At 46.5% G+C, this 12,283-nt stretch overlaps 1 protein-coding gene across 6 annotated transcripts in view; it reads left to right on the top strand.

Annotated features, from left to right (window-relative positions):
* The window catches only part of LOC308485279 (PC-esterase domain-containing protein 1B-like), a 37,736-nt gene that overhangs the window by 21,196 nt on the left and 4,257 nt on the right, over window positions 1-12,283 (top strand). For all 6 annotated transcript variants that reach the window (XM_081020931.1, XM_081020933.1, XM_081020930.1 and 3 more), the window contains exons 2-6: window positions 1,604-1,745; window positions 7,087-7,166; window positions 8,040-8,263; window positions 8,884-9,085; window positions 11,396-11,636. In XM_081020931.1, coding sequence (XP_080877057.1) covers window positions 1,649-1,745; window positions 7,087-7,166; window positions 8,040-8,263; window positions 8,884-9,085; window positions 11,396-11,636 — 844 coding nt within the window. In that variant the 5' untranslated portion in view covers window positions 1,604-1,648. The remainder of the gene's footprint in view (window positions 1-1,603; window positions 1,746-7,086; window positions 7,167-8,039; window positions 8,264-8,883; window positions 9,086-11,395; window positions 11,637-12,283) is intronic.

Genomic DNA, 12,283 nt, shown 5'->3' with positions numbered 1-12,283 from the left:
GTTACCTTAAAAAAAAAAAAAAGCAGAGGAAGATGGAAAGGAATTGCTGAAACAACTAATAGAAGTGGAATACAAAAAGGGAGGTGTGAGGAGGTCATGGAAATAAGTGAATGAAAGATTGAAACTATTTGATGTGTTTTAAATTGTTTTTGTTTTGTTTTCTCAGTTTAAATTGTTTTTGTTAGTTCAGTGTTAGGTATTGTTTTTGTATTGTATTGTATTGTTTATTTTCTTTTTTTATGTAATGTCTAAATTGTTGGAAAGTAATAAATATTATTTAAAAAAAAAATAGAAGTGTGAGACAATTCCATCCTGACTCTAGGCAGGATGAGATGTTATCTGATCTGCGGATCCTGGCACAGCTGGGGGCTTGCTGGGCGTGAAAAGGTTCAGGAGGCTATCAAAGTAATTTACAACTCAAGAGCCTGGTACGTGTCAGAGCAGCCTGAGAAGGGAGAGGACCTTTTGATCTCAAGGTCTCTGAGCCTAAACAAAGTTCAGCTGTGCTGGTCTCCTGGCAATCAGGAGATAGTTTCTCAGCATACAGCCATTGGTGTGGTGGGAGCTGTACTTTTGACAACGGCTGGGGACCCAAGTGGGAGTGTTGTAAATAAAAATATGCCCTTTTCCCTTATGGGGTATCCAAGAGCCCATATAGAGTCCTTACATAGGTTCCCTATTGGTAGGAGAAAATAACAGAGGCCAACCAGAGAATATTGAGAAGCAAAGCAGCTAGTAAGCTTGATCTTTATTGATCTGTTGCAGCAGGGTACTCCCCTCACACGCAGGAGAGGAGGAGGACCCCCAAAAATGCTGTGCAAGGGCTTATAAAGACTTTTGAAATTCCCATCCTCTAGATCAAGACCACCCCCAGAAACATTATGCATACATCACAGAAGGGGTGTAACCTAAGACCACCCCTCGGATACATCCCACCTACATCACAGAAATTTAAATGTTGTTTTTCTCCTGTCACAGTTTATCTCATGTCTGGCAAGTTACTTGATTGGATTGCCTGGGGAGCCTGGCCATTCTTTTGTAGTGGTAAAATACTTATTTCCTGGGCCAGGTCACAGGCTCACACCTTATTCAAACAGACATATCCTTGAGACAGGATTTGTGAGGAAAGAGACAATGGGGAGGCTTTTCCATTTTTACCATGCAGAGAAACATTTGCTCAGTTTAGGAATCAAAATGGTTCCAGGTTGGCTTTCCTGTGCTGATCTATGTACGTGTGGTTATGAACGTTGCCATATATCTAAAACCATAAAATTCCTATCACAGGAGACACACTACAGAGTCTATCTACCTGCTCCAGTGTGTGCACCTTTTACTGGGTGGGGAGAAAAGTCAGGGATGCTGGAGAAAATGCTCACCCAGTGGTGAGCCTGTCCCAGTTGTTGTGCTGAAGAGGAGACCCCCAAAGGGGTAATAAACCCTTTAATATGGTCCTTCCTGTGGCAGATAGGTGACGGATTCTGAGACATTTCACAAGCCGAGACATTTCGCTGCAGGGCTCATAGTTTTATGCCTTCCGAAAGGCACGGGAGGTTTTTTTGTTCCTTGTTTGTCTTCCCTGTCCTTATTTGTCGCCTTTTTGCAGGAGAAAACGCCGGCCGGGTTGAGGTGTTCCGCCACGAATGCAACCATGACAAGTGTCCCCTTGGTAGAAACCCACAATTTCTCCTCGAAAGAAGCCCAGCAGCTGCTCCACAACAAGTTTGTTGTGATCATGGGCGATTCCAGTGAGTATCTTGTCGATGTGGCAATTAGGATGTGGTTTGTTCCTCAGCTGCAACAATTCCTGGCCTTCGAAACACAGGCTGGGTGCCTTTTCTCTTGCTGGGAGTATGAAAACAATTCTCTGCCCTTGTCCTTCGGCGTGTCCCTCCCTCCTCTCTCTGCCTCTCCATCTCTCAAGTGCAGCCTCACTTCCTCTTTCAAACTGCCTCTCTGTATATTTCTATCTTGATAAATTGGAAACATGATCTGCGGAAACTCTGTGGGTTGCAGATCTCCATGGTTAGCGTGTGGCTGAATGCTGATGTGCTTCTTAACTGCTTATCGTGCTCAATCCATCTGCTTGCTAAAACCTTAAAGCTTTTTTGTTGTTGAGGATATGCAACCCATCATTTGCCACTCTGCATTACTACCAGCAAATGCTTCCCAACAACAGAGATCTTTAAAATAAATAATAATAATAATAATAATAATAATAATAATAATAATAATGTTATACCCTGCTCATCTGGCTGGGTTTCCCCAGCCACTCTGGGAGACTTCCAACAAAAGATTAGAAGAAGAAGGAGAGTTTAGATTTGATATCCTGCTTTCTCACTACCCGAAGGAGTCTCAAAGCGGCTAACAATCTCCTTTCCCTTCCTCCCCCACAACGAACACTCTGTGAGGTGAGTGGGGCTGAGAGACTTCAAAGAAGTGTGATTAGCCCAAGGTCACCCAGCAGCTGCATGTGGAGGAGCGTGGACGCGAACCCGGTTCACCAGATTACGAGCCTACCGCTCTTAACAACCACTGCACCACCAGTACATTAAAACATCAGTCATTAAAAGCTTCCCTAAAAAGGGCTGCCTTCAGATGTTTTCTAAAAGTCAGATAGTTGTTTATCTCCTTGAATCTGGCGTTCCACAGGGTGGGCACCACTACCGAGAAGGCCCTCTGCCTGGTTCCCTGTAACTTTGCTTCTCACAGGGAGGGAACCGCCAGAAGGCCCTCGGCGCTGGACCTCAGTGTCCAGGTAGAACGATGGGGGTGGAGACGCTCCTTCAGGTATACTGGGCCTTTGAGGCCGTTTAGGGCTTTAAAGGTCAGCACCAACACTTTGAATTGTGCTCGGAAACGTACTGGGAGCCAATGTAGGTCTTTCTAGACCGGTGTTATGTGGTCTCGGCAGCTGCTCCCAGTCACAAGTCTAGCTGCCGCATTCTGGATTAGTTGTAGTTTCTGGGTCACCTTCAAAGGTAGCCCCACGTAGAGTGCATTGCAGTAGTCCAAGCGGGAGATAACCAGAGCATGCACCACTCTTGTTGAGACACTCTGCGGGCAGGTATGGTCTCAGCCTGTGTACCAGATGGGGCTGGTAAACAGCTGCCCTGGACACAGAATTGACCTGCGCCTCCATGGACAGCTGTGAGTCCAAAATGACCCCCAGGCTGTGCACCTGGTCCCACAGGGGCTCAATTACCCCATTCAGGATTAGGGAGTCCCCCACACCTTCCCGCCCCCTGTCCCCCTGTCTCATAATCTGGTGAGGGAGCCAGTGTGGTGTAGTGGTTAAGAGTGGTGGACTAATTATCTGTTGAACCGGGTTCGCTTCCCCGCTCCTCCACATGCAGCTGCTGGGTGACCTTGGGCTAGTCACGCTTCTTTGAAGTCTCTCAGCCCCACTCATCTCACAGAGTGTTTGTTGTGGGGGAGGAAGGGAAAGGAGAATGTTAGCCGCTTTGAGACTCCTTCGGGTAGTGATAAAGCGGGATATCAAATCCAAACTTTTCTTCTTCCCCCAAAAAGAGTACTTCTGTCTTGTCAGGATTCATCCTCAATCCATTAGCTGCCATCCATCCTCCAACCGCCTCCAGACACTCACACAGCACATTCATCCCCATCACATCTTTGGGAGATGTGGGTGATTGTGCCTCCTACAACTTAGCACCACCCTCTTTGCAGCGATGAATGATCCCAAGGGATCCTCTTGGACTGGTGCAAATGTGATTTGGGGTCAAGAGTGGGTCTGTCCTTGCAAGAAAAACCTATTGCAGTTGCCTCCGTAGTGGGCATTTATCGTGGAAGTGCAACACTCACTCACTTGCTACAGGGGATCTGTACCAAATGGTGCCCAAACAACCCCCTCTCATCTTTCTCTTGTTCGGCATCTATTTATTTAAACAATGCAGCTACGTGAGATCACAAATCATTCCTAAAATAAAATTGTAAATGTGCTTCTCTGCCTGGATAGCTCAGCTGGTTAGAGTGTGGTGCCGATAACGCCATGGTTGCAGGTTTGATCTCCGTAAAAGACAGCTGCATATTCCTGCATTGCTGGGGCTTGGGCTAGATCAGGGGCAGCAACCTTTTTCAGCCATGGACCGGTCCACTGCCCCTCAGACCATGTGGTGGGCCGGACTATATTTTGAAAGAAATATATACAGTGGTACCTCGGGTTAATTTGTTCCAGAGGTCTGTACTTAACCTGAGACTGTTCTTAACCTGAAGCACCACTTTAGCTAATGGGGCCTCCTGTTGCCACTGCCCTGCTGCTGCGCGATTTCTGTTCTCAACCTGAAGCAAAGTTCTTAACCTGAAGCACTATTTCTGGGTTAGCAGAGTCTGTAACCTGAAGCGTATGTAACCTGAAGCGTATGTAACCCGAGGTAGCACTGTATATTAAAATGAATGAATTCTTGTGCCCCACAAATAACCCAGAGATGCATTTTAAATAAAAGGACACATTCTACTCATGTAAAAACATGCTGATTCCCGGACCGTCCGTGGGCTGGATTGAGAAGGTGATTGGGCTGCATCCAGCCCACGGGCCTTAGGTTGCCTACCCCTGGGCTAGATAGTCCTGGGTAAAGGTAAAGGTAAAGGTAAAGGGACCCCTGACCATTAGGTCCAGTCATGGCCGACTCTGGGGTTGCGGCGCTCATCTCGCTTTATTGGCCGAGGGAGCCGACGTACAGCTTCCGGGTCATGTGGCCAGCATGACTAAGCCGCTTCTGGCGAACCAGAGCAGCGCACGGAAACGCCGTTTACCTTCCCATCGGAGCGGTACCTATTTATCTACTTGCACTTTGACGTGCTTTCGAACTGCTAGGTTGGCAGGAGCAGGGACCGAGCAACGGGAGCTCACCCCGTTGCGGGGATTTGAACTGCCGACCTTCTGATTGGCACGTCCTAGGCTCTGTGGTTTAACCCACAGCGCCACCCACGTCCAGTCCTGGGTAATGTTGGTCTAATTTGAGACAATCAAACTCCCCCTGACACAAAGAAGCCTTTCTCTTTTCTGATCTTTCATCACGGTTGAAAATTGGGATTTGCAACAATATGTTTGCATATTGTTTGCAACAATATGTTGTGGAGAACTGTAGAAGAATAGCCAGTGCCCTTGAAGAGACATGGGGATATAGTTTCTGGTTGCATATCACCCCCAGAAAGTTTTTAGTTTGATACCATACTGTACTGAAATGTTTAAATGTTTCTTTGTTTGCCATTGAATCTTCCCACGACACTTGCTGTGCTCTCCCGCCACACCGGTGTGATGCATTGCATCCTTTGAGAACCACGGCCGCAAACCCTTTGCAGTGCAGAAATCTGTTTCCTCCCCACTCCAGAGCAGTTCCTTTCAATCTGGGTTGACTCTAGATCATGCTTTCCAGGAGAGTGGTTGTGCTTGCTTGAGACACTTTAGGTTATCCAAACCGTTCCCCGCCTGCATGAGGCCACAGGTCAATGAGAAAGGAAGTGGTGATTACAAACACCCGCCCCCATTTATTTTTCTTTTACAGTAGTACCTCTGGTTGCGAACGGGATCCGTTCCGGAGCCCCGTTCTCAACCTGAGCAGAACGCAACCCACGTCTGTGCATGCACGGGTCAGAATTCACCGCTTCTGCGCATGCACGTGATCGTCATTGTCCGTGTTTGTAAAAAAAAAAAGTTCTGACCTCCCTTTGTCACCTCAGCCTGGTCCTCGGACCCTTGTTGGCATAAAAGAGTCCACGAGAAGAGTATCCTTGCAGAGTACTTTCTGCTTTTATTCTTAAAAGACTTTCTGCAAAAATGACTGACCAACTGTACACACATCAACACTACCAGCTTTCACTAACCAACCAACCAACCCAAACAAAAACTAACATTTCTCACTCTATATATACAACCCGGTGCAGGCCGCTGACTCACGCTGACCCAGGTTTTTTAAGCATTAAAAAAACAGCGGCCAATTTTTTAGCCGTGACAGTCATTTTGAGTGTCTGCGCATGCACGAGCGGCGAAACCCGGAAGTAACCCTTTCCGGTACTTCCGGATCGCCGCGGGACACAACTTGAAAAGATTTAACCTGAAGCAAATGTAACAAGAGGTATGACTGTATTTCAAGATTCAGAGTCACCATTTATCACTCAACAGTTATAATTCTATAATACGAATGAGTTCCTGCTCATCCATCCTCAATGTTTATAAGCACAATTGCATACAGTTGCTTCTTAAAATTCCATCATGTCCCATTTCACCCTCTTAAATATGTAGGTTTCTTAATATATTCTATTCCCCCCCTTAAATTTCGCATTTGGAAAATTATTTTTTTAGTAGACCAGAGAGAGTTTCCACTCCTCCTTGAAAGATTCTAGATTTGTGTCTCTTATCAGAGCTGCCAGTTTTAACATATTCTGCATATTCCATGATTTTCATCAGCCATTCTTCATTTGTCAGTATTCCATGCCGCTTTGGTTACATGCAGAAACACAGTTGAAGTTTCCTTTGTAATCTACATCTTTGTCAATCTGTTTTCAAATGGATTATGCAGGGTAATGCAGAATCACACCAGAAAGGTGTTTCGTTTTTGGAACGAGCCCTCTTTCGTTTTTGGAACGAGTACTTCTTGGAGGGGGAAAATATGCAATAGCTCTAGATCATGGGTAGGCAAACTAAGGCCCGGGGGCCAGATCTGGCCCAATCGCCTTCTAAATCCGGCCCACAGACGGTCCGGGAATCAGCGTGTTTTTCCATGAGTAGAATGTGTGCTTTTATTTAAAATGCATCTCTGGGTTATTTGTGGGGCCTGCCTGGTGTTTTTACATGAGTAGAATGTGTGCTTTTATTTAAAATGCATCTCTGGGTTATTTGCAAGGAATAGGAATTTGTTCGTATTCTTTTTTCAAAATATAGTCCGGCCCCCCACAAAGTCTGAGGGACAGTTGACCGGCCCCCTGCTGAAAATGTTTGCTGACCCCTGCTCTAGATTGTGTGCGGACTACATAAAAAAAAAACACACTTGTATTTGGTCTCCATAGATTCTAGAATAAAATGTTTGTATGCAGCCTTAGTCGACAAGACATGTTTTCTTCCCATTCTAGTTTACCGATCGATATACAAAGACCTGATCTCCATCCTGCAGGCCGACGAGCTGCTCTCTGTTGATCAGCTGAAGAAAAAGGTGGTTTTCTCTTTAAAGTATTTTCATAAAATCCTAGAATTTTAGAGTTGGAAGGGACCACAACTGTCAAACCTAGATGTCTCAAGGACACAGCTGCTGCACAAGCAATAATTCTGCAAACTTGTGCTTGGCTGCCCCAGTTCAGGGCAGAACTGGATCCATATTCCCTGATCAATAACTTTTCCTCCTTTTATTCAGTCACAGCAGTCCCTGTCTTATACTTAGAGGGGGGCGTCCGACTGGTTGGACAGTTTTTTGGCAGTAGGATGGAAACAGGGGGGTTAGGTGGCTTATGACCAGCTGAGACCCCCTCATTCTGTGGTTCTCTGGACTGAGACTTCTAGGAGTAGTAGTAAAGTAAATAGTAAATTTTATTTATACCCCACCCTCCCTGCCCAGAGCCGGGCTCAGGGCGGCTAACACCAATAAAATCACAGTAAAAACATAATGGGGGGGGAGAGACCCAATTTAAAATACAGGTTAAAATGCAATTTAAAGTGCAGCCTCATTTTAAAAGTAGCTGATAGATCAAAACCATAAGGGGAGGGAAACATAAGGGTCAGACTGAGTCCAAACCAAAGGCCTGGTGGAACAGCTCTGTCTTGCAGGCCCTGTGGAAAGATGTCAAGTCCCGCAGGGCCCTAGTCTCTTGGGACAGAGCGTTCCACCAAGTCGGGGCCAGTACTGAAAAGGCCCTGGCCCTAGTTGAGACCAATCTAACCACCTTGCGACCTGGGACCTACAAAATGTTGTTTTTTGTAGACCTTAAGGTCCTCCGCGGGGCATACCAGGAGAGGCGGTCCCGCAGTAATGGGTTGGCTGCAAGGGGCTTGCAGAGGAGGCCTTGTGTACGATCCTGATCTCTACTTGCAGGGAGAGCCGTCTTTTGCCAACGATAAACTGGTGAAATATAGTGGGTTAGGCTGCGGGAACAGATACCAGGAGGTGCGCGAGTTCCGCTCGGATCACCACCTGGTGCGATGCTACTTCATTCCCCGCGTTTATTCGGACTACGTGGAGGAAATCTTGGACGACCTCCAAAGAGAGCCGAAACCAGACGTGGTCATCTTCAATTCCTGCCTCTGGGACCTCAACAGGTAAGGGGGGCTTACCTGTGGCACCAGGGCACTCTGCTTCCGTGTGTGGGCTTCTCTGAGATATCTGGCTGACCTACGCTTGGAAACTGGGTGCTGGGCTCTTTCTGTCCAGATGGACCGACCTTGCTGTGATCCTGCGGCCTCTGCCTTGTGTTATCCAGCCCTTCGTTGCTGACCCCTGACCAGAAACCTCATATGTCTCTGCATCAGCTGAGATTTGGGATGCTTTTGTTGCTGCTTTATGCAGGGACTTAGCGGAAAAACTGTGCTTCCCTCTCCTTAAAAAATAACTGCTGGAGCAGTTAGTCATGCAGAGATGTGGTGGGCAGACTCCTCCATGGGTGGTCTCCAAAACAGCCTTTTTATTTCGTTGATTACCAAACATGATCCCATGTTAGAGGATGGAGAATTGGGAAAATACCCTTTTGTTTATACTCACATCTGTCCAGGTTTGAAAATCAAGGGAACATGAGACCAGGTGTGTGTGTGTGTTCTTGTGTTCTTGTGTTCTTTAAATCAAATCCACCCTGGCACCCTTCAGCTTTCTTGGCCAAGACCAATGCTGTTATCCTTTTGTGTCTTCCCACCAAGATCCTGATGGTCTCCCTTCTTCCATGCAGGTACCAAGAGAAGGTGGCCAGGAAGCTTCGGCTGCCGAAGGCCATCAGGCAGTACAGGCTCAACCTGGCAAAGCTCTTTGAGAGGCTGGATCAGGTCCTTCCTCAAACCTGCCTTGCCATCTGGAACACTGCCCTCCCCATACGGAAAGAGCCTTCTGGAGCCCTCTACAAAGAGCTGGAGGGAGACTACTGCTCAGCTGAGGTGACTGGGGGGCCAGCTCCCACCCAAGGCGGGGCAGGGTTGGGTGTCAACCTGTCCCCTAGCCCATAGCTGTCAACTTTTCCCTTTTCTTGCGAGGAATCCTATTCGGAATAAGGGAATTTCCCTTTAAAAAAGGGAAACGTTGACAGCTATGCCCTTGCTCTCCCTCCAACATGTGGGAATGTTAAAGATTGTAAAGATAAAGGGACCCCTGACCGTTAGGTCCAGTCGCGGACGACTCTGGGGTTGCGGTGCTCATCAGGATATTGACAAGCTGGAATGTTGCAGAGGAGGGCAACCATGATGATCAAGGGTCTGGAAACTAAGCCTTATGAGGAATGGTTGAAGGAGTTGGGCATGTTTAGCCTGGAGAAGAGGAGACTGAGACGGAGATATGATAAAGGTAAAGGTAAAAGGACCCCTGACCGTTAGGTCCAGTTGTGACTGACTCTGGGGTTGTGGCGCTCATCTCACTTTACTGGCCGAGGGAGCCGGCGTTTGACCACGGACAGTTTTTCCGGGTCATGTGGCCAGCATGACTAAGCCGCTTCTGGCGAACCAGAGCAGCGCACGGAAACGCCGTTTACCTTCCCGCCGGAGCGGTACCTATTTATCTACTTGCACTTTGACGTGCTTTCGAACTGCTAGGTTGTCAGGAGCAGGGACCGAGCAACGGGAGCTCACCCCGTTGCGGGGATTTGAACCGCCGACCTTCTGATCGGCACGTCCTAGGCTCTGTGGTTTAAGATTGTAGGAAAGGATATATTTAATAAGTATTATCCTTCTTTCACTCATGCAAGTAAGTGACGCAGCAGAGCAGATTCTCCTCACTATAGTTGGAAGCTAGTTTGCAGATTCATTTGAATCTCTTAGTTAAGATTATTTCCTGGTGTTCCCCTTTTGATCCTTCTTAAAATAAATAATAATAATAATAATAATAATAATAATAATAATAATAATAATTTTTTACCCCACCCTCCCTGGCCAAGACCGGGTTCAGGGCGGCTAACACCGAATATGAATACAGTAAAAACATTAAAAACAAAACAAAACAAAACAAACAGTTGATTAAAATATAAGTTAAAATACAGTGTAAAATGCAGCTTAAAATACAGACTCGCTTTAGTGGTAGCCTATAGATCAAAGCCATAAGGGGAGAAAACGTCAAATATTCACCGGGACCAACTATCCGTGCTGGTCCTACATGGGCCAGCAAAAAGAACCGAGGGAAAATGTATATGCAAAATCCCTTATAAGGCGTTCCATAAATAAATGAATGGGGGGGGGGGGTGTTGTTGAGTCCATTCCCAAAGGCCAAGCGGAACAGCTCCATCTTGTAGGCCCTGCGGAAAGATGTTGAATCCTGCAGGGCCCTAGTCTCTTGTGACAAGAGCGTTCCACCATGTTGGGGCTAGTGCTGAAAAGGCCCTGGCCCTGGTTGAGGCCAATCTAACCTCCTTGGGGCTCGGGACCTCCAAAGTGTTGTTATTTATGGGATGTCCCTATTTTCATCGGAGAAATGTTGAAGGGTATACCATTAGTAGTTCTTCCGCATTTGTAAGAACTCGATCTTTTAATGTGGAACTTTAGAACTCCCTGCCTATTCATAGAATCATAGAATCATGGAGCTGGAAGAGACCACAAGGGCCATCGAGTCCAACCCCCTGCCAAGCAGGAAACACCATCAGAGCACTCCTGACATATGGTTGTCAAGCCTCTGCTTAAAGACCTCCAAAGAAGGAGACTCCACCACACTCCTTGGCAGCAAATTCCACTGTCGAACAGCTCTTACTGTCAGGAAGTTCTTCCTAATGTTTAGGTGGAATCTTCTTTCTTGTAGTTTGGATCCATTGCTCCGTGTCCGCTTCTCTGGAGCAGCAGAAAACAACCTTTCTCCCTCCTCTATGTGACATCCTTTTATATATTTGAACATGGCTATCATATCACCCCTTAACCTCCTCTTCTCCAGGCTAAACATGCCCAGCTCCCTTAGCCGTTCCTCATAAGGCATCATATTGATCCCAGGCCGATGACATATCCATATTCTTTTCAGCCACCTGCCTGATATCAATAGACAGGCACCTATTGCTTACCCAGATGCTTAGAAAATTGATGTGAATTTTAACCTTTTTTTTTTTTTTTTTTAGTCTTTCGTGTCTTAACTTTTTGAAAGTCTTGCGTTATTTTTCCTATTGATGAATTTTATTTTATCTTTTTTGTAGACGGTTTGGGACTTGTTATTATTATTATTTTTTTACGCAATCAAGCATTGTACGCATGCTATGAAATAAAATAAATAAATAAATGCAGGATGTAGAAAAAGCGACTCCCGTGGACGTGATTGAAGCCAACTTCTACGGCGCCATCCTCGCCCGCAGCTACGGGTTCGACGTCCTAGACCTTCATTTCTTCTTCCGCCGTGTGGACGATCTCCGCATTGAAGACGGGGTACACTGGAACTTCTTGGCGCACCGCTTTATTACCAGATACCTGCTGACCTACATTGCTGATTCCTGGGGAGTCGAGCTTGAGAAGAGGAGGTCCGGCACAGGTGAGCATGTGGCTCAAGAACAGGGGAAGAGCTGGATGGAAGGCAGAGATTGCAGAAGGTCCGGAAGACTATAGCTGTAAAAGAGTTTTTGAGAAGGGGGTTTTGGGGCTTCACTTGCTGCTTCTTCTTATATAATAATAATAATAATAATAATAATAATAATAATAATAATAATTTATTATTTATACCCCGCCCATCTGGCTGGGTTTCCCCAGCCACTCTGGGCGGCTTCCAACTGAATATTAAAAACAGTACAGAATCAAACATTAAAAACTTCCCTAAAGAGGGCTGCCTTCAGATGACTTTTAAAAGTAAAATAGTTGTTCTTCTCTTTGACATCTGGTGGGAGGACGTTCCACAGGGCGGGTGCCACTACCGAGAAGGCCCTCTGCCTGGTTCCCTGTAACCTTACTTCTTGCAATGAGGGAAACGCCAGAAGGCCCTCAGCGCTGGATCTCAGTGGATCTTTCGCAATCGCTCGTAGCCGTGTAAGACTGTAAAAAGTAAGATTTTTAAAAAGTGAGTCTGTAAGTGACTGTGGAGGCCAATTCTGGACCCACATGTCCTTCCACAGTGGGGACATTCGTTCCCGGGCGGGAGTTGATCACGGTGAGGGTTTGCCAAGCATGCCTTCCCCTTAGCACCTT

Source organism: Podarcis pityusensis, assembly GCF_964106645.2.
Source record: "Podarcis pityusensis genome assembly, chromosome: 9".
NCBI classification, from domain to species: Eukaryota; Metazoa; Chordata; class Lepidosauria; order Squamata; family Lacertidae; genus Podarcis; species Podarcis pityusensis.
The sequence above is the reverse complement of the archived record's forward strand: the minus strand, read 5'-3'. Positions and strand labels throughout refer to the sequence as shown.